Source organism: Carassius carassius, chromosome 16 (genome assembly GCF_963082965.1).
Source record: "Carassius carassius chromosome 16, fCarCar2.1, whole genome shotgun sequence".
In the NCBI taxonomy this organism is placed as follows: domain Eukaryota; kingdom Metazoa; phylum Chordata; class Actinopteri; order Cypriniformes; family Cyprinidae; genus Carassius; species Carassius carassius.
The window spans coordinates 18,206,864-18,232,132 of record NC_081770.1 but is presented as its reverse complement, the minus strand read 5'-3'; the positions used below and the strand labels follow the sequence as shown (position 1 = coordinate 18,232,132).

Here is a 25,269-nt window from a genome sequence, read left to right as displayed (position 1 = left end):
TAGCCTTTGTAATGTTTGAATTTAATATTTCAATACAAATCACTGCAGTGAAACTTTTGGTGTGGGTGGGAATTTGTAATGGTCATCAATATGATAGTGTTTTTATTTAAAAAATATATAAGTAAAGATGAATGAAACCTATAAAAATCAATAAAACTTTGGTTTGACTCCAGTGATGTGTAACAATGTCCTGAAGTAACCTCTGCCTTCTCGAGAGGCATCTTGAATGATGTCACCAACTTAGATCAAGTCGCGCTTGAGTGGCCAATCGCGTCCAAGCTGAAGGTTTTGGAGGTGGAGTCAGATTTTAATTCCTAGAAAAGCCTGGAGGCCGTAAAACTTTCATGATATATCATTATGTTGAAATGTGCCAAGAAATTGTTCATAAATTTATGCGCCCTACAATCCTCCCGACTGAACTATTATCCAAGAACTGCTGGTTGCCTTCAGTCCTAATGATACTATTCATTGTGTCAGGTCTGAATGATGTTGGTGTGTTTGAATTGGCACATGTTCTCCTCTGAAAATATGCTAGTATTTAGACCAAGCCATTTGGAGCCGAACATGAGCAAGGCTGGAAATTCAATTACTGTACCATACACCCATGAGAATTTGTGTTCTCCCCTGCAGATAGCTATACAATGAGGTTTCTGGATGTTTCCCAAAAGAGAGAGAGAAAAAAAAAAACATCCTCATGAATGTGGGGGACCCTTTTTCTCAGAACATGTCTTTGGCGTTTCCCTGAGCAAAACTGATTTAAAATCCCCATTATACTCTAAGAACTGAATTCAAATTGTGGTCCTCCTTCAAAACAAGTCTGTATATGCCTAGTTAGTGTAGTTCGGGCATGTGGAACCAAAAACATTCCTCTCTGAATAGATTTCAAGCACCTAGTCTGCTAAGAAAACATGATAGCCACACTTTTGAGCGCTTCCAAGATTTATCTGCTGATTTATATTTTATCTAGAGGACATTTCACAGGTAAGATATGCCTTTATGCTTTGACTTGCAGGTGGGGGGTTTATCTGGGGTAATGAAGGGAAATTTGTATGGATTATTGAAGTTTTTTGGCCCCTTCCATTGGCCTGCTTACCCAAACTTGCCTGCAGCAAAATCTGATTTTCTTCCTTACTCAGATAAGAGAAAACTTTAATCGTAATTAGTGGTCTTGCTTAGGTAAGGTAAGCAACACTATTTTTGTTCATACTAAAGGTTAGGGATTTGAACGAACTGGAAAATATTATGCTTTGGTGTAAACGTAAACTGCACCGTTTGTGCTTATACAGCTATGAAACTTGTGGAGGACAGGTATGCTATTGCTATTATAAGCAAAACTATTTTCATTTGATAGCAGATAAAACTGATAATAATTTCCAACAGTTATTATACAGACAAGTTATTTTGACTTAAACATTCAAACCATTATAGTATGAAGTGAGCATCAGGTGCTGTTCACAAAGAATTGTATTTAAAATTATAAAAACAGCACAGAATAGGGGCAGCGAAGTAAAAGCATGTAGGCTAAATAGCAGAAATGGCTGACAACTGTCGTTAAAGTCCGTGTAAAGGCGATATTTAATATGTGTTCTGGGTTTGTCACACCACAGAAAGACGTATTAGGCTATTAACCACTCTGGCCCAATTTGAATGATGAAAAAACCCGCCAAGTAAATAAAATAAGTGATCAAAAATCTTGAAAAAAAATGGGCGGGAACCTCTGCTCTCAAACGCTGGGGGCTTGTCTGCTTTTTGCGCTGAAACCACGCCTACTTGCGGGAAAGCTGTCGCCTCAAAACAATAAATAATAATAATAATTTAAAATATCACTACTGACTGAATGGATGCTGCAAGTACAGGGGTGTCGAGCTCGTTGGTGTTCCTGTGGCTCAGTGGTAGAGCATTGCGTCAGCCGCGCAAGAGGTTGTGGGATTGATTCCCAGGGAACGCATGTTAGGTAAAAAATGTTAGTCTAAATGCACTGTAAGTCGCTTTGAATAAAAGCATATGCATTAATTAAATTTAATTTAAGACTGAGGGCCAGATCGGAGAAAATGGCCCCTTGTGCAGGCTGAATTACCTTTTGTTAAAACCTAGTTTGCTCATAATTACATTAGTAACCGTAAAAACTACAATATAATTTATAAAAATTATAACTTTTTTAAAAGATGATACTAGGTTATTTTAGGGGTTTGCAATATTAACACAAAATGGTTGGTTTAAGCCTGTCATTGATATTCGGGAAAGCAGCTCTCATGTTATAGTTAGACATTACTTAACTATCATGACATAAATATTAAAAACAAAAACAAAACTTTCATGATGTGTTTGTTTTTTTTGTGCAAAATTTTAAATGACAAAAGTTACAAAATGTCAGCTTGCACATCATTAAAACAACAGTTAAGATTATTAGTACGTGATAAATATTGCACACTCCTCGCTCATTTACTTTCTCCATGCGAAGATGTCCAGTGTCAGTGTCATTTAATATTTTACACATTTACCACAGCTACGAGTTGTGATTAAACATATCTGTCAGCATTGAGATTACAAAACCTTTCTTTCCCTTTCTCCTTAAATAGCTCTTCCAGGTCAAATGTCTTCTTTTGGACGTTTAAAATCACCAGAAAATTGCCACACAAGCATCAGTTACAACGCATCATCTGGCGCCACTTTAAAACGAGCATGTTAACGTTAGGTGTCCCGACTCCCGAGGCGTAATATTAATGCAAATAAATTAGCAATTTGTTCTACTTTTGTTATATTCAAAATAAAATATTGTAGCAAATGCACTATTTCATTTTTAAAATGATGTTTTTTTAAATATTATTGTTTAAATCATCCTGCGGCCAGATTGGACACCTCTCTGGGCCGTGTTTGGCCTGTGGGTCATATGTTTGACACCCCTGTCTTAGTTTGGTACTAATGGTACTGACAACTCGCGATTAAGCGGTGAACTGATGGGAATGTGCTCTAGCTATTGTTATGGGAAGGGCCATGGCTCAGGGGCTCCAGGGCATCATCGAACCCCCTTTTTAGCCCCGCTCAAAAAATCCTGATCACAGAATTGGTGAAAAACTGTTTAACGGTCTAACTCCACTATTCAGTACTACGTACATAGTTCACAGTCTTTGAAATGTGTTTCAGCAAGATATTTGTAACATTTACAATGCATTCAGAAACAAATCTCAGAATTGACTACAGGGACTTGGATTTAAACCAGCCTAAGTTGTTTCTCTAGACTTAGCTTACAGCTCCCAGGCAGTCCAAGCTGGTTTTCAACTTGGGGTGAGGTGATATCCCAGCTTGAACAGCTAAAAATGGACAACAACCTCAATAAAACCAACCAATACAAGCAACCCACAATGCGTTTGTTCGAATTAGCTTATATTTAAAAAACATACTCACTGTCACTGCTTTGTGGTAAACAAATGTATATTTGGACTGGACACCAATTTAACCGGGTATCCTTTGTTTTTAAATATTTCAGAAGCTTTACAAGATATTAGCAAGTACATAAAACACTATGAAGGCCTGTCTTATGACCGAGAGCTCATAAAACAACAGCACCAGCGCATCAGACGTGAGACACATACAAACAAACAAGAGCTTCATCTAAACTTCAACGCCTTTCAAAGGTACTAAAACAGCCACCATACTTAAATATGTACTTTTATTAAGCACTGATTTTTATCTCATTTTTGGGGGGTAGGGAATTCCACCTACGTCTCAAGCCAGATGTGAATGGCTTCACAGAAGATTTCAAGGTCCAGTCAGCAGATGAATCTCAGACGGTGGATCTCTCCCACATATTCTCAGGAGTAGTAGAAGGTAGGACATTCTGAAACACGTTCATTGTTTTGAATGCCACACAATTCAGATCTATAATTAATGTTACTAAGATGAAACTGTTCTTGTCTCGAGATGAGAGTGCATCCTCATGTCAAGGGTCTGTCCTCGAGGGTCAGTTTGAAGGCTCCATTACAACAGCTAATGGGACGTTCTACGTCGAGCCCATTGACAGATACACCACCTCCAACACTGACCACCATTCCATCATTTATCATGAGGACAATGTGGGTAAGTGATTCTAATGTATTTCTTTCTTCGCTGAGGTAAAGCTGTGAATTAGTCCTAACATAATTTTGTGTGTTTACTACAAAAATAATTTTCTTATTCAGTATTTTTCCAATAAAGACCAAAAATCCATAAACCATGATAAATTTAGTCATATTGCAAGCAGAGCTGTTCAGTATAGCTAGTAGTTTAATACAATAGTACTTTCCCAACGCGATCTCATGAGATGTTTTATGAGTAGGCGATTTTGTATGAATTTGTACAATGTGATTTTATTTGAAAAAAAAAAAACCTTTATGAAGGCTCACCCCTATAAACTGTATTTGTATGAATTTGTACGATCTCGAAATGTTTTATTTGGAAAATAAGTAAAAAACTAGTGTTTAGCAAACTACTTTTTTATAGTCTGCTTTTAGAGAAAAACTATTTTATTTACTTGGAAAGTTACGGTTTTAAAAGTGAGATTTGTATTTCAAGTTGTGTTGCTATTGTATTTAATTTCGTTTGTTCAAACATGCATTGAACTGTGTGGGGTACTTTTTTTATTGTTTTTTTTACTGCATTTCATTGTCGTGCTAATATGAGTGGTGTATAAGTTGCATGCAGGAGAGCCACATGTGTTACGCATTATTTTGATTGTTTAAAGAACATAAATATATTAGAAATAACACAAATGAGTCTATTTATACCACAACCTACAATGATGAGCGTAATAGAGAAGGTTGATAATGGCCGTAATGCATTTATTGTTCAGCCATGCCATTTTAAAACCCTAATAATCTTTTTTTTTTTTTTTTTTTGTCAAACGACATGGAAATAATTGTTTTAAATAGCCTGTCAAGAGAGGATTAGAGATCTGCCATGCACTGTAAAGTAACATGATGAGATTTTCTCAATGGTGTAATGAATATATCATCTGAGACCACATTAAAAATATGATAATTTTGTCTCTTTTAAGGATGTATTTGCCATGGAGCATCCAAAGTCTTTTGTACAAAACTTTGGATTTGTTTCAGATGAAGCTCTAAATGCTCAATAGTAGATTTTACAAGAATGCAAAGCAAGTGCATTTCGACTAGTGGTTAGACTTTTGTACCCTGAATTGTTTTGATGCAATTTCTGGGATTTACATTTGCGTCTGTGCGCCTCTTTCACTGGGGACATAAAAAGACACGTGTTCCTGTCTTTGTATAGCAGGAGGTAAACATTGGCAGAGAGACAAGTGTGGATATTGGTGGTCATGTGATCTTGTGGTCACACCATACGCATGTGGTTTCAAGGTTACTGTAGAATATTTCCCATGGATTCTCATGGATGTGTATATATATACAGTGGGTAAAATAAGTCCTGAACACCATTTATCTCAGTAAATATATTTCCAAAGGTGCTTTTGACATGAAATTTTCACCAGATGTCGGTAACAACCCAAGTAATCTATAAAAAATAAATAAGTTCAGAAATTAAGTTCTGTGTTATAAAGTGGAATGACACAGAAAAAGTATTGAACACGCTTACTGTAATTTATTTAACACTTTGTACAAACGCATTTCAAGATGCCTTCTGTATGGAGAAACTAGTAGCATGCATTGCTCAGGTGTGATTTTGGTGTGAAAACTGATGGAACCATGAATTCTGCGCTCTATCAGAAAATTCTGAAGAAGAACGTCCAGCCGACAGTTTTTGACCTCAAGCTCAAGGGCACTTGGGTTATGCAGCAGGACAATGATTTGAAGCACACCAGCACCTCTGAATGGCTCAAGAAAAACAAAATTAAGGTTTTGGGGTGTCCAAGTCAAAGTTCAGACTTAAATCCGATTGAGATGCTGTGGCATGACCTTAAACAGTCCATTCATGCTCGAAAAACCCAGTTATCACAAACGCTCGATTGCGGTTATTGCTGCAAAGGGTTAACAAGGCACAACAAGTTATTAGATTTAGGGGCAATTACTTTTTCACGTAGGGCCAGGCAGGTTTGTACAGCTTTTCCTTAATAAATGAAATCATTATTCCAAAACTGGATTTTGTATTTACTCGGGTTATCTTTGTGTAATATCAAAATTAGTTTGATGATCTAAATCTGTACGGAGCCCCGCACATGACATGCAAGAAAAAATAAATAAATTGTATGCACGATTTACTAATTAGTTCCCTCACTGTACTAAAACATGCACACAATTACTATTGCATTCCCTCGATTTACGCACGATTTAGCAAATCGAGGGAACAAATTAGTACAACTCGAATTCCGGAAAATTTGGGACGTTTTTTAAATTTTAATAAAATGAAAACTAAAAGACTTTCAAATCACATGAGCCAATATTTTATTCACAATAGAACATAGATAACATAGCAAATGTTTAAACTGAGAAAGTTTACAATTTTATGCACAAAATGAGCTCATTTCAATTTTGATTTCTGCTACAGGTCTCAAAATAGTTGGGACGGGGCATGTTTACCATGGTGTAGCATCTCCTTTTCTTTTCAAAACAGTTTGAAGACGTCTGGGCATTGAGGCTATGAGTTGCTGGAGTTTTGCTGTTGGAATTTGGTCCCATTCTTGCCTTATATAGATTTCCAGCTGCTGAAGAGTTCGTGGTCGTCTTTGACGTATTTTTCGTTTAATGATGCGCCAAATGTTCTCTATAGGTGAAAGATCTGGACTGCAGGCAGGCCAGGTTAGCACCCGGACTCTTCTACGATGAAGCCATGCTGTTGTTATAGCTGCAGTATGTGGTTTTGCATTGTCCTGCTGAAATAAACAAGGCCTTCCCTGAAATAGACGTTGTTTGGAGGGAAGCATATGTTGCTCTAAAACCTTTATATACCTTTCAGCATTCACAGAGCCTTCCAAAACATGCAAGCTGCCCATACCGTATGCACTTATGCACCCCCATACCATCAGAGATGATGGCTTTTGAACTGAACGCTGATAACATGCTGGAAGGTCTCCCTCCTCTTTAGCCCGGAGGACACGGCGTCCGTGATTTCCAACAAGAATGTCAAATTTGGACTCGTCTGACCATAAAACACTATTCCACTTTGAAATAGTCTATTTTAAATGAGCCTTGGCCCACAGGACACGACGGCGCTTCTGGACCATGTTCACATATGGCTTCCTTTTTGCATGATAGAGCTTTAGTTGGCATCTGCTGATGGCACGGCGGATTGTGTTTACCGACAGTGGTTTCTGAAAGTATTCCTGGGCCCATTTAGTAATGTCATTGACACAATCATGCCGATGAGTGGTGCAGTGTCGTCTGAGAGCCCGAAGACCACGGGCATCCAATAAAGGTCTCCGGCCTTGTCCCTTACGCACAGAGATTTCTCCAGTTTCTCTTAATCTTTTGATGATGTTATGCACTGTAGATGATGAGATTTGCAAAGCCTTTGCAATTTGACGTTGAGGAACATTGTTTTTAAAGTTTTCCACAATTTTTTTACGCAGTCTTTCACAGATTGGAGAGCCTCTGCTCATCTTTACTTCTGAGAGACTCTGCTTCTCTAAGACAAAGCTTTTATAGCTAATCATATTACAGACCTGATATCAATTAACTTAATTAATCACTAGATGTTCTCCCAGCTGAATCTTTTCAAAACTGCTTGCTTTTTTAGCCATTTGTTGCCCCCGTGCCAACTTTTTTGAGACCTGTAGCAGGCATTAAATTTTAAATGAGCTAATTAAGTGGATAAAATTGTAAACTTTCTCAGTTTAAACATTTGCTATGTTATCTATGTTCTATTGTGAATAAAATATTGGCTCATGTGATTTGAAATTCCTTTAGTTTTCATTTTATTAAAATTTAAAAAACGTCCCAACTTTTCCGGAATTCGGGTTGTATATCGTGTGCACAATTTATAAATCAAGTGAATGAAATAGTAACCGTGTGCACGTTTTAGTACATTGAGGGAATTAATTATTAAATCGTGCACACGATTTAGCCTAATATTTATATATATATATATATATATTTATTAAATTGGCATCCAGAAATACTTGAAATTGTGCCCATGTTTTATGGTGAGTTGTTTGTTTTTAAACAGTATACTAATTTGCAGCAATTTAAAGTAAGTGATTTCCTGTTTGAGTCACTTGAAGACTAAACATGATTGTCCCAGTCAGATCTGTTATTTATACTCATGCAATTTTTGGACAATGCCATGGCTTGTCTGCCATCTGGAAGTTAAAACTAACAGGAAGAGGAGCAGCTTTGATTAGGCTTCATTGCAGCTGGCTGTGTAAAGGAAACAACCAATCAGGGTTGACCACATGAAAATCATAGATATGAACACAGAAACAGGAGTTTAGCAGTTTTGTATTTCATCATGAGCTCACTGCCATATCTAAATGCTTGGGTTCGATTTCCATACTGTATACTTCAATGACGTCAATGTAATTGGTGCTGGATGGATTTATAAAAAAAAAAATACAACATCTATTCCAGGTTAGTCTTTGATTCTGCAAGTGTACTTAGATAAACATTCATTTTAATTTCTGCTCCCCTCTAGTGTGGATTGTTTCTAAACAAATGAATGTATATTTTTCTTCAAACAACTCCTGAAACCTTTCTGCCCTGGTCTCCACATGCACAACTACTTGAAAGAGACACACGCAGGATGAAGCCAAAGTCTGGAAGCAATTCCATCAATGGGTCAATGCCCGACATTTACCCTTTCTTCTCACGTGCTCCATTTCTCTCAAACTCACTGATCCAGGAACGACTCTGCTAGCCTTTTTGTTTATAGAAACTGATCTTATGTTCCAAAGAATGATCTGAAACCAGTGGTGGGACCTTGCTGTTTAAGCATTCTTATTGGTCGAATCTTCCACACCAGGATGGTGTGATCAAATGACGCTGCTTTTCTAGTTAGAGTCAACTTGACATTTATTCCCAGCTAAACTCTCAGTCATTTTACAGTGTAGGTAAAATTTAACCGGGCTGTTGTGGTCGTCAACCACCTGACCTTCCATGAGCTTTTTTTTTTCTTCTTTAAATCTGTTAATCTGTTTTGTGTCAGTTTTGAAACCTTCCCTGAATGTGAAGTAATAGTGTAAAACCCTCTCAGTGAAGTCTGAGAGTCAATTACCATTAAGATTTAAGGTCATATCACCCAGCTATGTTATGTCTGGTTTGGGTCACGATGCACCACTATCAAAAACAATCAGTGTAGCTGTTTTTTTTATAGTTGATTGAAGTTTCCATGAGAATGTTTTTAAGTTATTCTTTAAGAATCATAATAAAACAACATGATCAATGTGTTTTTATTTGTTGAAAGGCTTCTGAAGCACTTTAATCTTTGTAGGACCGTTTTTTAAGTGATTTTTTTTAACAACAACAATGTAACTATGAAGAAAGTTCAACTTTCAGTGTCGGATTTTAAAGACTTTAAATATAATGTAATATCACTTTTTTGTGATGTGCGAGATTTAAACTTGGTGCCTGCGATTACTACAGCTAATACTTGGGGTTAAAGCCAAGAGGGATAACTGTAACGCTAACTATATTAGCATCCACACCAATGCCCTACAATGTTGTGTAAATCCTTGAGCTTAATCAAATTGGATTCTCTTTGACTGTCAATGTTTTTGATCGTTAGCTGGAAAAAATATTTTTCTGAAAGTGGTGATATTGTTTCCCTGTGCCATTATCATTATAGTTGTAGTGTGGATTTCCCTACAACAATTATTAAAACCTTACAGTGTTAGTTATCATCCATGGTGTGAACCACCTTAAATCCTGGGCATAGTAAATATTGTACAACTGTTTGATTTTTATATTTCTAAGTTTTCATACTTTTTTCTTTCTTGCAAGATGATAAAATTAGGCAAAAAAACAAAACATAAAACATAATTTATATGTCTTGTAGAATAGATTTGGGACTGAACTCTTAAAAGTAAATGCTCCAGAAGGCGGTTGTTTTTGCTGGGATGCAATAGGAGAACCTTTTTTGGAAGAACCTTTCGGCAAAAAGTTCTCAAAAGAACCGTTCTCTTCTTAGTGTAAAGAACATTTGAATAATCTAAAGAAACTTTTACCACTATAAAGAACTTTTGTGTAGCGCAAAGGTTCCATTGATGTTAAAGGTTTTAATGGAACCATGAATACCCTAATTTTTAAGAATGTGGGCACTTTTGATTTGGGCCAGTTAGCAACCAACAAAAACTCCCTAACAACCAGCAATACACTAAAACTACATTAGCAGGATCTTTACAACCACCCACTAAACTTCGCACTGTGGCAGTGACTCATGTAAAATTTTTGTTCTTCATTTCAAATTAAGAGAATAATTAAAATCCGGCTAATTAGAGAAATAAAATAACAAAATATTGTGCTATTTATACAATGTACTCTCTTTTTATTTACGATGTACAAGGAAGACTCAAGTCTAGCAAAGTTTAGTACAGTTAGAAATGATGTTACAATGAGGCTTTTCAACAGAGGTCAGAAAAGATACAATCGCCCAAGTCCCACTTGAGCAAGCATGTTGGTTTTGCAATGAGTTCATAGTTTCAAGACTGTACAAAGGGGTCCAAAGTTTTTGCAATATTTTTTTTGTCAGCACGTCTGTGTCATCTAGTCTTTTATTTCACAGGACATTAATAAGAATGTATTTGGCCTCATTCGTGAATCACAAACAACAGTTTTTATTGTTCAAGCTGTTCATAAAACCATTCTTACATAAATCTTACAGTATCTTTTGTGAGAGATTTACATGTTTTATTTGTTCTGTGTTTCCTGAATGAGGCCCAAAGAATTATTTATGAACATTTATGAAATATTTATGATATTTATAGAAAAAAAAAGGTTGAAAAAGAACTTTAGGATGGTGAAACCACTAAAATCTCAGTGCAAATAATTTGGATGCTTCCCTTTTCATATCAAAGCAACAATCTGATTAAATACCAGTGTTTTTTTATATATATAATTATGTCTATCATTATTTATTAACATTTTGAATTAGCTTTTTTTTTCATTTTAATTTAAGTTGTATTTAAGTTTTACTAATTTTATGTGCTTTTGTTATTTATTTTTAATCTTAATGTTTAGATTTATTTTTATTTTACTTTTAGTAATTTTAATACTTAAACCTATTGCAGTTAGTTGCTAATGCTTAGGTTTAGGTTTTTCACAGGTTTAAGGTTTAGCTTATTTCATCTCATTTATATTTCATCTTATTTCAGATTTATTTCAAGAATTAAAATGACTTTTAATAGCTTTCATTTTAGCTAACATTAACAACACTGTTAATTACAACATTTTTATCCCTCGTTTACATCTGCTTAGTTGTTGACTCCTATATTATAACCCTTGAATATGTTTTTCCACAGACAGTGCTCCGTTGAAACAGACTCATTTTGGCTTCTGTGGTGCCAAACGTCTGCAGGCCCTTGTCCAAAACCACCAAGAGGTCAGACATGACTTCACCTCATTTCCAGTTTTGTCCTGTACAGTGTTTCCTTACAAACCCAAAAAAGTTCTTTAAAAGGAGCTCTAAATGTTGAAGATTGCATGTGGAGGTGGCCGACATTACATCAATGCTACCAACTACCACCTTGTCCTGTTTTTAGGAGGCATCCTGCTGTATGGAAAATAGTACTATCTGTCCAATCTATGTATTGTTTGAAGCTCCTGGTTGGGTTAAAGCCATTTACCCCAAAATGGGTGCAAAGACAACGTGCCGCGTCTTTAAATCAGAAACACGCTAGCATTATATTTTAAGCTCATATTTACTACAACACATGACATCCAATTGTTCATTGGCAGCATTGAAAAACCAGATGTGATCTTTTCCCTATAAGTTCTCCCTTGACGCCTTCTCAAGGTTGTGAGATCTTCTCCGTCTTGTGACCCACAGCAGATACCAGTGTCCAGATCAAAGCGGAAGGTCGACCAGTCCAAAACCAGCTGTCTTCTGCACCTCCATGCAGACCACCGCTTCTACAAACGCTTTGGAAGTGTTGAAGCTGTTGTGGCTCAGGTGAGTTCCCAAGACAGAGTACTCAAAAGATTCTTTCATTGGACATCTACAGGCTGATAAATACAATACTTTTCCTGTTGACGTTTAAGTTTTACCCCCCCCCCCCCCCCCCGCCATTCGCTGCCCAATCTCCACAAAGTGGGATTCACAGCATGTTCCTTCCTTGATCCCACTGGAGACTTCTCCGAAATGGAGGGATTGTATGTCACCATTGGAAGAAAGCCAAGTTCTTTGCTTTGGCTGTGAGAAACTAAGGTCTTCAAGCTGCTTTGGTACAATTTAATGTTATGTAATGTTTATATGCTGAAGATAAAAGACAGGATTTCCACAAGTTAAGCATTTATTATATTTTATCTGACGAGTTTTCCAGATTGGTTTATTTTGGGGGCTGGACCACTGAGATCACTGGGGGTAGTTCCCATTGTCTGCATATTGTTTTTGACGGTTACGCAATGTTTTTGTTTTACTTTCCACAGCTGGTGATTTTGATTGTTTTACCAAATCACTGCGTGTACGAAATCCCTGAAAAGCAATGTTTCTGCCAAACGAATAACCGAAAAACATGTTTTTAAATGATAATGGGTCTTTGTTATTTTGTTGCTTTTTTATTTAACCGGTATCTTAGCTAAACGGTTAATAAGTCTTTTGTTTATGGTCCCTATGTTTGTGCCCAGCAAAACTAGTTTTCAAAAGTTTTGGGATTGTTAAGATTTAATGTTTTTAAACAAAGTGACTTGCTGCATTTATTTGATACAAAATACAGTAAAAACAGTAACCTTTTGAAAAAATTTTGCAACTTAAAACTTATTTTCTATTTTAATTTATTTTAAAATGTAATTTATTCCTGTGATGCAAAGCTGAATTTCAGTCAATGTTCAAAACAATTTTGCTGCTTAATGTTTTTGTGGAAACAGTGATGAATCTTTTTCCAGATTTTTTTGATGAATAGTAAGTTAAAAAGAACAGCATTTATTTAAAATAGAAATCTTTTGTAAAATTGTAAATATTTTTACAGTAATTTCTGACCAATTTAATGCATTCTTGCAGATTAAAAGTATTAATTTCTTTAAAAAAATGCCCTTTTCTTTAAAAAAAAGAGAAGTTTTGGTAGTGTATATAGTAACATCACATAATGTAAATTTCAATCAAGATACTCTCGAAAGTAAAAAGGGAAGACAACTTTAAAACAAATTTAATAATATCATGTATATCAGTAAAATAATTTTTACTGGTCACAAAAACTCTTGTTCAATTATTAATTATTAATGTTTATTAATAATATAAATATATTTAATTAACATTACATATTTATATTCTATTTCAATATATATCATAATTAATATTACATATTAATACATGTAATGAGAAACAATATTTATCTATAGCAATTTGTGTAAAAAAACTATATATATATATATATATATATATATATATATATATATATATTAAATATAATAACAGAATATAAATAAACTGAGCAAATATCGATAAACTAATAAAAATAAATACATTTTATTGGTGCTAATATTAATGTAAATTTTAAATGATACTAAAAATCATAATATGTATGTACATTTATATAAAATGTTGTTATTAATTATTATAATTGTGTATTTATTTATTTATTTTACCGATTCAGAAGTGTTTGTGTAATTGGGTGGAGGTACTGTGCCATGCCACAGAGTTATTCCACGTTTCCATATTCACCCAGTGCTGTGTGCTAATATGTTGGTCTTGGCCTGCTCATTGTAAGGATCAGAGGCCAGATTGTCACTCATATTCCTCACCAGGCACTTTTACCCCAGAGTGCTTTCATTCCTTCAGAGACGAAATGTGCCTCAATCCACTGACAGTGACTGGGGCAAGAGACTCTCTGGAGGATTCACTGTTGCAACTGAAACTCTGAAGAACAGTGTCTCAACTGATCAAATACTATGATAAAATTACTGTGGCAAAATTGATCTGTCCGTCTGTCCTCTTGTCTTGTGTCACTATTTCTGTCTAATAAGGTGTCAAAGTGAAGTCAGTTATCAAAAAGCTAAATGCAGTATATGTTTTTCAGGTTGCCTCCTACATGAAAGCAGTAAACGACATTTATGACAAAGCCGAGTTTGACGGCATAGAGCTGGTGAACTTCAAAGTTAAATTTCTCACCGTAAGGTCTTTGTTTTAGTCATGGTTTAAACAAAATAATTACAGCTGTATTATTTATATTTTGACATGTTTTAATTTTCCTGTTTATTTTTAGTATTTATTTATTGCCGTTGTTTTAGTTTTTCTTTGTTTTAGATCATTTCATAATATTTATTGATTTTCCTATTTGTTTTAGTATTTATGGCCTGTCAGCTTTAGATCATTTCATCTTTATTGCCTTTTTCGTTTTTTACTTATTACCTCTGAACTTCAGAAAACTTCAAAATATTTATGTATTTTCCTGGTTTTAAGTATTTATTAATTTTTTTGCCTCTTTATTTTTTACCTTTAATTTTTACCTTTGTTTGTTTTACTGTAATTTGTATTTTTGCCTCTTTATTTTAAATAATTTCATACTATTTAAATTAATTTAATCTTATTTTGTATTTTTTTTATTGCCTCTTAATTTTTTTTACTTAAATTCCTCACCATAAGGTTCTTATTTTACAGTTTTTCACATATCGTTCAACTCTCATGCTAACTTACTACTTTTTCACCAATGTCAAAGATTTAAATGCACAACCTGGAATGACATAAAACAGGTCGCTAACTATTTCAGGTGATCACCGAAGAAGACCCCAGCAGTCCCTTGGGCCAGACCTACATTGGGCCTGAGAAGCTTTTGAGTCTGTTTTCCGAGACGAACTGGAACGACTACTGCCTGTCTTATCTCCTGACCAACAGAGACTTCAGCGGGGTTCTCGGTCTGGCCTGGGAAGGAAAAACAGGTACTTTCAGTCCATCCGCTATAGACAAATAGCAACGCAAGCTGCCTCAGTGATGGTGTGTTAGGCCTTTGGTATGTGACCGTTATCCACAGTTGTCCTTGACGCAACATGATATTGAAGCAAAGCTATCTGATAACATCACTCAAACCCTAGACACCCTATTGGAAGATTGTGATGTGAATGGTGGGGGTCTGGGCATGGAGTGGTGGTCTTTTGGAAGTACTTCTAGGAAAGAATGTGCTTTAATGTAAAATTCAGAGAAACAGCCTTCCTGTAAGTTTTTATGTAATTGCATGTATACTTTGAGAGTTTTATGAGATTCAAGTGGACAAGTTTGCTAATAAGAAACTGCAAGATTACAGTGACTCTAATTGTATGAGAAAACCAGAATACAGTAATGCAAGGACGTTTAGGGCCTTATGAAATTATTCCCCCAAATTGACATTTGATTTTTCCATAAATAAATTATTATTATTATTTCCAGATTAGATTTTTCTAGATTCTGTTTAAATGGTTATAATTATGATTATATTTAAGTAATGAAAAGCGTATCTCTAATTAATTGAAATAATGAAATTTAAACAATGAAATATCAGTTTATTAAATGTTTAACAAAAATATATTTTTAGGGGACTGTAAATACCCCCCCCCCCCCCCTAAAAAAATAAAAAATCAGTTTATTCATTTGAAATTATCTTAAAGCATGTCTATTCAGTTAAATTCATAAAGCTTTAACATTTATTATCAAAAACTCTTGTCATCAAACAAAGGCATTTTAATGAATATTTTAAACATTTAATTTGTTACTTTTTTGTTAACAACTGTTTACTGAATTTTCTTCTGGAAATAGTAATATAAAACAAAAAGTAACTGTGCAAATTTAGAACCCACCCCAACCAATCCCGGCCCTGGTAGACTTGTTACAATAAACGTCTTGTTGGTATATTGTTTGTAGTAGCGCTGCTAAGCTGACCTCATAATTAACATTCCTCTCCGCGACACAATGAATGCTGCGTTCCACATTAGCAGCTCCTCTACACGACAGGACATGACCTTAGCTGTCGCTCCCTTTTAATCTGGACATCTGCAACATCCTTAATGTTATAAATGAGACATCTCCTGCCTTTATTGATCAATTAATTCCTCTACTTGGCTGATCAGCTTAGACCAGCATGAATCTTCATAGTTCATACTGGTCTAGACCATAGGAATAATATAGTCATGCAGTCAAGCAAAATGGTCTGGTGTAAGCTAGTCCAGCTCTGCAGAGTTTATCTCCAACCAACTCCAACTCGCACCTGCTTGGAAGTTTCTAGTAATCCTGAAGACCTTGATAAGCTGGAACAGGTGTGTTTGATTAGGATCGGAGCTAAACTGTGCAGAGCTGTGGCCCTCCAGTAATTGAGTTTGAAAACATTGGGTTACAGTATCAGAATGTCACTGGGATCTCCCACGGCCAGCAAACTGAGCAGTCATTGTTTTGATTATTATTGTTGCGGTCGGAGGTGCAGGCCGCCAGCTGAGATCCTAGAATGCTGCCATGGGCTTGACCGCAGCGCCCGCTGTGATTGGCTGAGAAAGGGGGTGTGAGTCCACAGAAGTGGTGACATGTGACCAGAGAGCTATGTGTGTTAGACCTCTACCCCCACTGCAAAAACTGGGATAACTGCATTCCTTCATCCCCATTTGGCTCCATGGTGAAACCCTCACGTGAGGAGGCACATAGGTTCCTTCACGCACATTAGCATTTTACCACTATGCAAATCCAGTATCAAGTTGCATGCAGTTCCATATGGGTTGGGCCTTGTTTGTAAACTTGTTAATTCAGGCCTTTTTTCAACTAACATAAAAGCAGCAGTGACTTTGATGTGAGTTTTTAGTGCTTTAGCACTCAAACATGTCAAGAAATCTGATGGATGCTAACACTAACATCTTAAAAATTTGGCCTTGGAAAGTTGAATCAAGACATCTGCAAGCCCTATACAGTCTTTTGGCCTTGTTTTGACTGGGCTTGTTCTCACTCATTTATTCCACGATGCAGTGAGGTGAAGGGGTTTGTGGGGGCTTTCTATCAATCACACTAACCCAACATAGACGCACTACCCTACTTTAGCAGCTTGGGAGGTTGTAGAGAGGTCAGTGTTTTGTAGGTGGGTGGTAGTTGTTTTATTTTAATGCATTATGATTTGGATATATATTGTGTTTAATGTGTCCTCCAATTTTATTTGTTGTATAGTGTTATGCAGGAATGGCAAATTTTGTAGGCCAAAACCCATAAATGATTTGGCATTTGAGCACTTTTATACTGAAGTGAGTGGTTGTAAATGGGGTTTGGTAAAATGCCTGTAATAAGGATTTAAACACTCTCATAATGTTTTCACATTTGTTGACATAAAATACGTCAGTGAGATGTTTTAAAGCCTTTACTTGTGGTTGTTAACAAGTGGCTGAATGGCTCATATAGAGGTTGTTTTGAGATATAAAACATCATAATGCTAAAACCCTCAGTTTTACTCACTAGTCCCTTTGACAGCGTTGTGTTTATGTTTTCTCTCCTACTAACAATTCTAACTCCAAATTTAGTTAAAATGTTTAAATGAAGATTGAAAGAATTTTCAAAAGCTTGGTGTCGTTAAAGTCATGCGACTCTGGTGTGGTTTGTTTATATCCTATACTTAACTTTTTACTTCTGGCAGTTGTATTTAGGTTTCACAATGCAGAAAAGTTGTGTTCATTTGTGAGGATTTTAATCTTAATCATGATGAACAGAATGTGCATGGTGCGTTCACATGAGGGAAACTTGTGAAATTTCTTGGGCAAAGTTGGTCCTTTGTCATAGTGTAGCTATGCATGAACATTTATTTAGATGTCACTTCCTATAGAGTATTTTGGTCCAGATGTCACTCAAAATGAAATTGGAGATTGTGTGGATTCCTGTTAACATTCCTGCAGAATTTTTACAAACAAAAATAAAGGTGATGAACACTGAGAATCATAAATGAAATGAAAAATCATTTAGGTTTTTGTTGAGTAAACCAAGGTGTTACAAACGTCTGGGTTGGCTTCCAAAAATATGTAATTACTTAAGCTATCTATTGGACTAAAAATGTTCCTCTATTGTTGGTCCTGTTTACTTTCCCATCTCTTAAATACTTCCTTAATCTTCACTATTGTGGTTGGTACGGACTTTTTGCTGATTGTTTTGAACAATCATGATGGCTGTGTTGTAGTGCAAATCAACGGTCTTATGTCCTAAAAAACCTTGTGACAAAAATGGCTCCATGTGAGTCTAGTTTAAAAAGAGCCTGATATAGCAACTATGAAAGGCACCATCCTGGTCACCTTGCATGTTGTTGAACAAGCTCAACGCTCTGTAAAGATGCCTCTGACGTAGAGTACAACGGAGTAAACAGTTCACCTTCATTTCATTTGGCACTCTTCCTAGTCAGTTGGAATGAGTAGGCTCTGCAATGCAATGCATTTATATTCCATTGTCTAATTGAATATAGCTCACACAGTTATTTTAATGTGTTTGTCTGGACAACACCATTGTCCTTCCAGTTGCACTATTGGCAGTTGGACATGGTCTGCAAGACCTTCAAATTTAGAAATATTTCTCAACTGCCATTAAGAATTTTTTGACATTTGCATTTGAAATTTCAATTGTCTATGATTGTTTGAACCACAGTGACAAATGACTCAGCAATTACAAAAACGAAGACCTATTCCTCGTGATGATGAGAGCCCTAAATAAGAGACAGATGACAAACATAAAGCCTCTATAAACCCACAGTTCACATACGTTTTATGTGAGCCAGATTATCCAACCTCAGTGTAAATTTCCCAGAGACAGGCATAAAAAAACGTGAATGGTTTCTCGATGCTTTCGGCCTGAACACAAATCTCATAACATCTGAGGAGCCATAAGCCTGACCTTTGATTTTGCCAGACTATGAGTTCAGCCTGGTTTAAAACAGTCCAGGACTTTGGACTTTGATGTACAGGCTGATCTTGACCAACTACAAGTCTAACCCCTCTTACCACCCACCAGCAGACTTTAGTCAGCAATGATGTAATTGGTTAGTGCTGTGCGAAAAAGACCAGATGTTTGTGATCAGCAGTAAAATCGTCTGTTGGCATTATATGAAGTCTGAAACAAAGGGGAGACCAAATAAATGTAAATTATACAACTCTGCTAGGGGTTCTTCTCAGAATGTAAATCATGACTTGAGATATTTTGGCCAACTGACACATCCATTTCCAGGAGACATGGTACCTTTGCCCTGATCCTATAGCTAAGAGCTCTAAATTAAAACTCAAGTCAATCTAATATTTGCTTCAACAAATGTGCCTGGAGGTTGTACTGTATATTTTCTTTACTTTTATTTTTTATTCTTAGATAACTGGGGAGGTATCTGCTCTGAGATGGTTTTGAAGGATGGTCACAATTTCAGCCATAACACAGGTCTCATCACCCTTCAGAACTACGGCTACTACCTTTCTCCCAAACAGGTGCACCTGACCTTCGCCCATGAGTTGGGCCATAGTCTTGGAGCCCCTGTAAGTCTGATGCCTTTTACAGACTAACCTCTATAGTTAAAGCCAACAACTGACACATGCATGAATGATTAACACCGGGTTTGGGCAGCAATCTCTATGGCGTTGTTTGTTTTGAAAATGCATGCTGCTACGCTGATGCCAAATGCTGGATTATTTTTGTTTGATTGCAGGCTTTATCGAGATAGCATGTGATGCTATAGCGCATGATGGGCTTGCTGCATATCCAATTGCCTTTTAGTAATCTGTGAATTTTTCCATCTGTAGTAGCCATGTTCTTCACACTTCCTACGGCTCTTCGGCAGATTAGTTCTGCTCTGCCTGTCCATCTCCCTTTAACATGTTAAGTCACATTTGACGGCGGACAAGCATGGCTCGTGGTTTCCAGACTGAATTTGGGATGCAGAGCAGATCGGAGGATCCACATCATCTTTGATTTATGGGGAGGCCTGGGATAGGGGCCAGTGGCCTTTGGCCCACTTATCTCATTTAACTTATGGAGGCTTTAATGTGCTGCAGAGTTTCTGTGAATTAAAAGCAACACAACACTTTAGTGTGCATAATTTGTATACCTAATACTACTTCCTAGACAATGAAATATAGAAACGAATAAACTGAAGCAAGTAAATTACTTGTATTACTTGGGCAAATAAATATATAGTATTAAAAATGAATGCTTATACTATTGTTGTTGCAACTGTTTAATTGATCCCAGATGGAGGAGAACAACTAACTAGTAGTAGATCATTTTCGTTTGAGACTCCCTGTCTACATTTTACGTAATGTGTCATATATACTGTGGCAGCATGATGAGGATTCTGATTGTGGAGGCCTTGAGATCACCGGTGACAAAGGCAGGTTCTTGATGTTCCCTCAAGCCTCCTACAAGATCGAGGAGAACAACGACAAGTTCTCCCCCTGCAGCCTGCGGCACATGAGTAGCATTCTGAATATCAAGAAGGACAAATGTTTTGTAGGTAAGATGCCTGAAAAGATTCTGGGATGGGGTAGATATGCTAATAAACTTTAGCTTGTCTCAGTCCTAAATCTCACCTTCAATGAGCTTTATCTCCATGGCTGATCAGGGTTTGAGGTAAACTTAACTGGCTGAAGATTTACCTGTTTTGTCTCGTCAGAGAGTGAGCATCCCATTTGTGGAAACCGTATTGTAGAAGAGGGGGAAGAATGCGACGTTGGCCATAATGAAAGTGATCCATGCTGTTACAGCTCAAAGCAACCTGCAGGCACTGAATGTCGACTGAAGCCCAACAAACAATGCAGGTTTGTATCGGTCCATTTTGTGTCAGAATGACCTGTAGACTTTTTGGACAAATGAAATTTCTTCACTGTAAGGTTCCAAATAGTACCTTTAACACTTGTGGTCCATTGGTGACGTAATGTCAAATCGACTGTTGTGTAGTAGACCACTTTGAAGACTGCAATAGTGCAGGAGGTTACCAAGGTTATCTCCAACCCTAGATACCTAAACATACTGTAACCACTTAATCAAGGTCATCAAAATCACTCAAAATGTCACAGCGAGTGCTTTTGGAGAACATTTGAGCTAAAATTTCTTAAGTGTTTCCTCCAGGAACTGGGTTGGACCCCACTTCTGTAAGAGAGGGGTGTCCAGTCCTAAACTCTGGAGGAAGGTGGCCCTCCAGGAGCTGGGTTGGGGCCCTTCTGTAGAGTCTTGTGGACTTCATGGAAATTATGTCATAAACAGTACTATTTGGGTTGGGGCCTAATAATGCCTGAACTGATCATGGTACACTACATCTACCCTCTTGAATATGATCATTGGTAACTGTTTACGTTATATCTGTCACAGTCCTAGCCAGGGTCTATGCTGCAGCTCCCATTGTGTCTTCAAGGAATCTGGGCTGATGTGTGAACGCCAATCCGATTGTCGCAACCAAAGTATATGCACTGGTTCCTCCGCTGTATGTCCAGAACCCGCCGCCAAGCCAGACATGACAATATGCAGTGATAGTACACGTGTCTGTTTTAACGGGGTATGTCCAACCTATTTTTTGACTTTGTACTATGCTGATGTGGATTGTAATATTTAGAACTTGCTATCTGCATTTTGTAATTGATAAAATCTGATCTTTGGTTTCTTTCAGTCCAATGTAATCCATATTCAGTCTATCTACATATTTACATTGGGTTCTGATTAGACCATTCAGACTCATCCAGATTTGATATTGGTATCAAACTGATTTGATGTTTGTCAGAATCAGATTTCATGCATTTTTCTGCTATTCAAAATACAACAAAACAACATATTTGAGTTCTACAAAAGTCAGAACAGCCTTGAGGACATATATTATGTAATACAAATATGTGATTTAATTGAAAACAGACACCTTTTTGTTCTTGGGCCAAAGTCATAAAACATTATATTGTTGTAAATTTTGTTTGAGGAAGAAATGAAAAGACAAGATAAATCAAAGTAATTGCTTTTCTGGGATGATGTTGTTGGGAACTGAGCACATGGAATCATTCAGGCTTAATGAGCTTAGTAATCATGCAAATTGGGTATATTTTGCCTATTATCCTATCACACAATGTGATGTCCTCTATAACCAATGTCTTGTGGCTTGATGTCTCAGGAATGCAGCCTGTCTCTCTGTGCATTGTATAAGATGGTGCAATGTGACTGCCTGGGAGAGAACAAGACGGAAAAGTGCCACATGTGCTGCCAGCAGAAAGGTGACCACAATGTTCCGCCACAAAAAGAACGTGTTTACTGCTCCAAATAAATTAGATGCATAAACAGCCATTTGTTTTAATGGACTGTTTGTGCTGACATTACTGCTCCATACATGTGTAAATAAAGTGCATATGTTCTTGTATCTGACTTGAATTTTTCTTCTTTGGTATTTTCTCTCTATAGATAAACCTAATACTTGTGCAAGCACCACTTCTTCCGTTCTTTTGCATTACTTTAGCGGGAAACATGTGGCTTTGGTTCCTGGGGCTCCGTGCTCTGGAAACCGAGGCTACTGCGACAGGTTCAAAGTGTGTCGAATACTAGATGCCGATGGCCCAATTGCAAGACTTAAGAATTCTTTCCTGAAATTGGATGACTTTGATGACCTGGGCGGTTGGATGAAGGTTTGTTGTTATCATTTGGTCTATTATAGTGTGCTACCATCTTCCCTTTTTGCGTTTACTGCAGAGATGGCATCACTAGTCTTGTGTATAGTAGTAGGACTTAGCTTTAACATTTGTCAAAATTTCCAAGAATACTTATTTTGGGCACCTTAACCAAATGGACCATTAAAGAAGAAGTGAATAAAGAACAACTCTAGTGAATATGTCTACTATTATTTGAAACGTCTCTCTTCTCATTTGCAGGCACATTGGTGGGCAATACTTCTGGGTATTCTCGCCATTTCAGCAGTAATGGCCGGAACTATCTGTATTTTTGGACAGCCACTTGAGATTGATGACAACAAGTAAACATCTCTTCACTTGGAGCCTTCCAACTGATAAAAACACTCCCTGCAAACAAGAAAACTTGGCTTTTGAGTGTTTAAAACATCTGACTGATCACTAAAGCCTGTCCAGATGCACAGCAGAGAGTCAACTGCATCTGTCCAAACATGATTTGAGTTTACTTCGCCTCTTCCAGCCATGTGTCTCACACCATTGGTCGTTACAGTTATTTTAACTCCACTGCTGATTTGAGAATTCAGCAATTCATCAAATGCTGTCCAGTTTTTCAACTATAAATCATTGTGCTCTTAATAACTTTGTACACAATGTTGCCTATGTTTATTTGAAAGAAATCCAAGAACATGAGACTCCGATTTTGAAAAAGGCAAGTATCTCAACATCCCTAATGACAACAGATGGCTGTAGATTCATGGAAATTTAAGAAACGCAACATGTTTTTGGGAAAGGTACAATAAAAATACAGTATATGTTAACCTATGAATGGCTTACTTATGGTTGTCTCTGGTCATGTGTTTCCTCCGGAAGTTACAGGTTCAGAACAATATCAGCAAAGTTCAAATTTAGTGTTTCGCAAACTTTTGGCTATGATGAGTGATTTCTCGACACCACATTGTTTAAGCTGCTGGATTTGCTTTCACGATTTTATCATGTCGTCCTTGAGAGGGGTTACCATGATAAGCACTAAGTGACATTTAAGATTGAATGAGGTAAAGAAAAAAAAAGGTCAAGATCTATTTAATAGGACATTATTTAATGTTGTTTTAACATGTTCAATGTTATAAATGTGTAAATAATTAAAATAGTTAAATTGTATATGAGTAAAATGTGTGTCTAGAAATTAGGATGAAAAGGCTAAATAGATGTATAAACCATTCAAGTTCAGATTTCAAGACATTAAAAAAGGTATATGTTCAGCTCAAAAGATATAATTTATTATGACGTTTTTTATTTACAGTTATGTACAATTCACTTAATTGATATACAGTACATCATTTTTAATAAATGTGTAAAGTATTGTAGCGGTTTGTACAATCCAGTTTACAGATTAAATGTCAATTACAGTTTGCCTAGGTAAATCAATTATCTAATTCAAGTGCAAAAGATACATAAGATAAAAGGTACCAATAATAATACATATTATTAAAAATAAATAATACTTATTTATTTGGCATTTAACAGGTGTTTTCTTAATGCAATTATTCCTTTTGCTCAAACAACATAAAGCATTCAAGATATTTAAAGTAATCCCTGCTAAAAAAAAAAAAAAGAAACCATCATATAATTTGTAATGGTTTTACTGGTTATTATGGCAATTGTATTGGTTTTAATGGAAACTGTAAATGTCCCTTTGGGTCTCTACTGGTAATTGGTCAACTTCTATTGGTGGCTAGTTAGAAAAAAAAATCCTAATGGAATAGACTATGTACCAAAACACACTACAAGAAACCATTATTTAATGGTTAATAGCTGATGATTGCAATGGTATTTCTAGTGGAAACCATTAGAATTTCTTTGATGGTTTCTATTTCTGTTTTCAGCAGGGATGACATTGTGTTTACATTTTCCTCAGAGAAAAGGTACCCTCAACATTGTCCTTTTTGACAGATAATTCAGTCAAAATCAAACCACGTTTTTTACCTATTAATATTTTATCCGGACATGCTCAAGACAAGTTTAGCAGGCTAAAAGGTCCATTGCTTATAGGGTAGCAATGTTCAAACAGCTGAAACAAATGTAACTTTCAAACCGAGTAGCTTTAAACACTTGCTAAATAATTTTCAGTGGAAGTTGCTAATTGTTTGATTTGTTGGTAAATGACGTTGTGACGTCATTGCGCGATGATGTCATTATGTAATCACATCACAAAGTTTTCACTACATAAAATTTCAGCAAAAAATATATTTTATAAATGTTCATTTAGATTTGTTCGAAAAATAATATAAATGCATAATATGATATTAAAATATAAATAACTATATTTAAATACATTGAATCATTGAAAACGTACACATATTTGATCGATTAGTTTTTTTATTTTTTATTACCCAGTAAACAAAACTACACATTCTGAACAATTATACCTTTAAGCAGTGTATTAGTAGTTCATCAGTATGCGACAAAAATAGGGCACAATCTACTATGTTAATATGGAGGAATTTTTTCGTATTGATTTCCGTATCGCAGGAACAAGCTACTAACAAGGTGTAATAAATTGACAATTATTCAGCTTTTCAATATTATCATTAAATTAAACAGTTGCAAATAGCACCTAACA

The 25,269-nt window shown here is 36.1% G+C and overlaps 1 protein-coding gene across 3 annotated transcripts; it reads left to right on the top strand.

The window, feature by feature from the left end:
- Window positions 1-367: 367 nt before the first annotated feature.
- Window positions 368-23,471, top strand: si:ch1073-396h14.1 (disintegrin and metalloproteinase domain-containing protein 10). 3 transcript variants are annotated; one of them, XM_059569374.1, is made up of 15 exons: window positions 368-477; window positions 3,488-3,635; window positions 3,710-3,828; window positions 3,922-4,077; window positions 11,402-11,481; window positions 11,932-12,051; window positions 14,114-14,206; window positions 14,804-14,972; window positions 19,372-19,532; window positions 20,335-20,506; window positions 20,666-20,810; window positions 21,361-21,544; window positions 22,145-22,244; window positions 22,429-22,649; window positions 22,893-23,471. In XM_059569374.1, the coding sequence occupies exons 1-15, from the start codon at window positions 393-395 to the stop codon at window positions 22,995-22,997; spliced, it is 2,058 nt and encodes a 685-aa protein (XP_059425357.1). In that variant the 5' UTR covers window positions 368-392; the 3' UTR covers window positions 22,998-23,471. The 3 variants fall into 3 exon arrangements, with proteins under 3 accessions (XP_059425357.1, XP_059425358.1, XP_059425359.1); XM_059569375.1 differs by lacking the exon at window positions 368-477 and adding an exon at window positions 830-981; XM_059569376.1 differs by lacking the exons at window positions 368-477; window positions 3,488-3,635 and having other exon boundaries at window positions 3,708-3,828; window positions 3,900-4,077.
- Window positions 23,472-25,269: the final 1,798 nt, after the last annotated feature.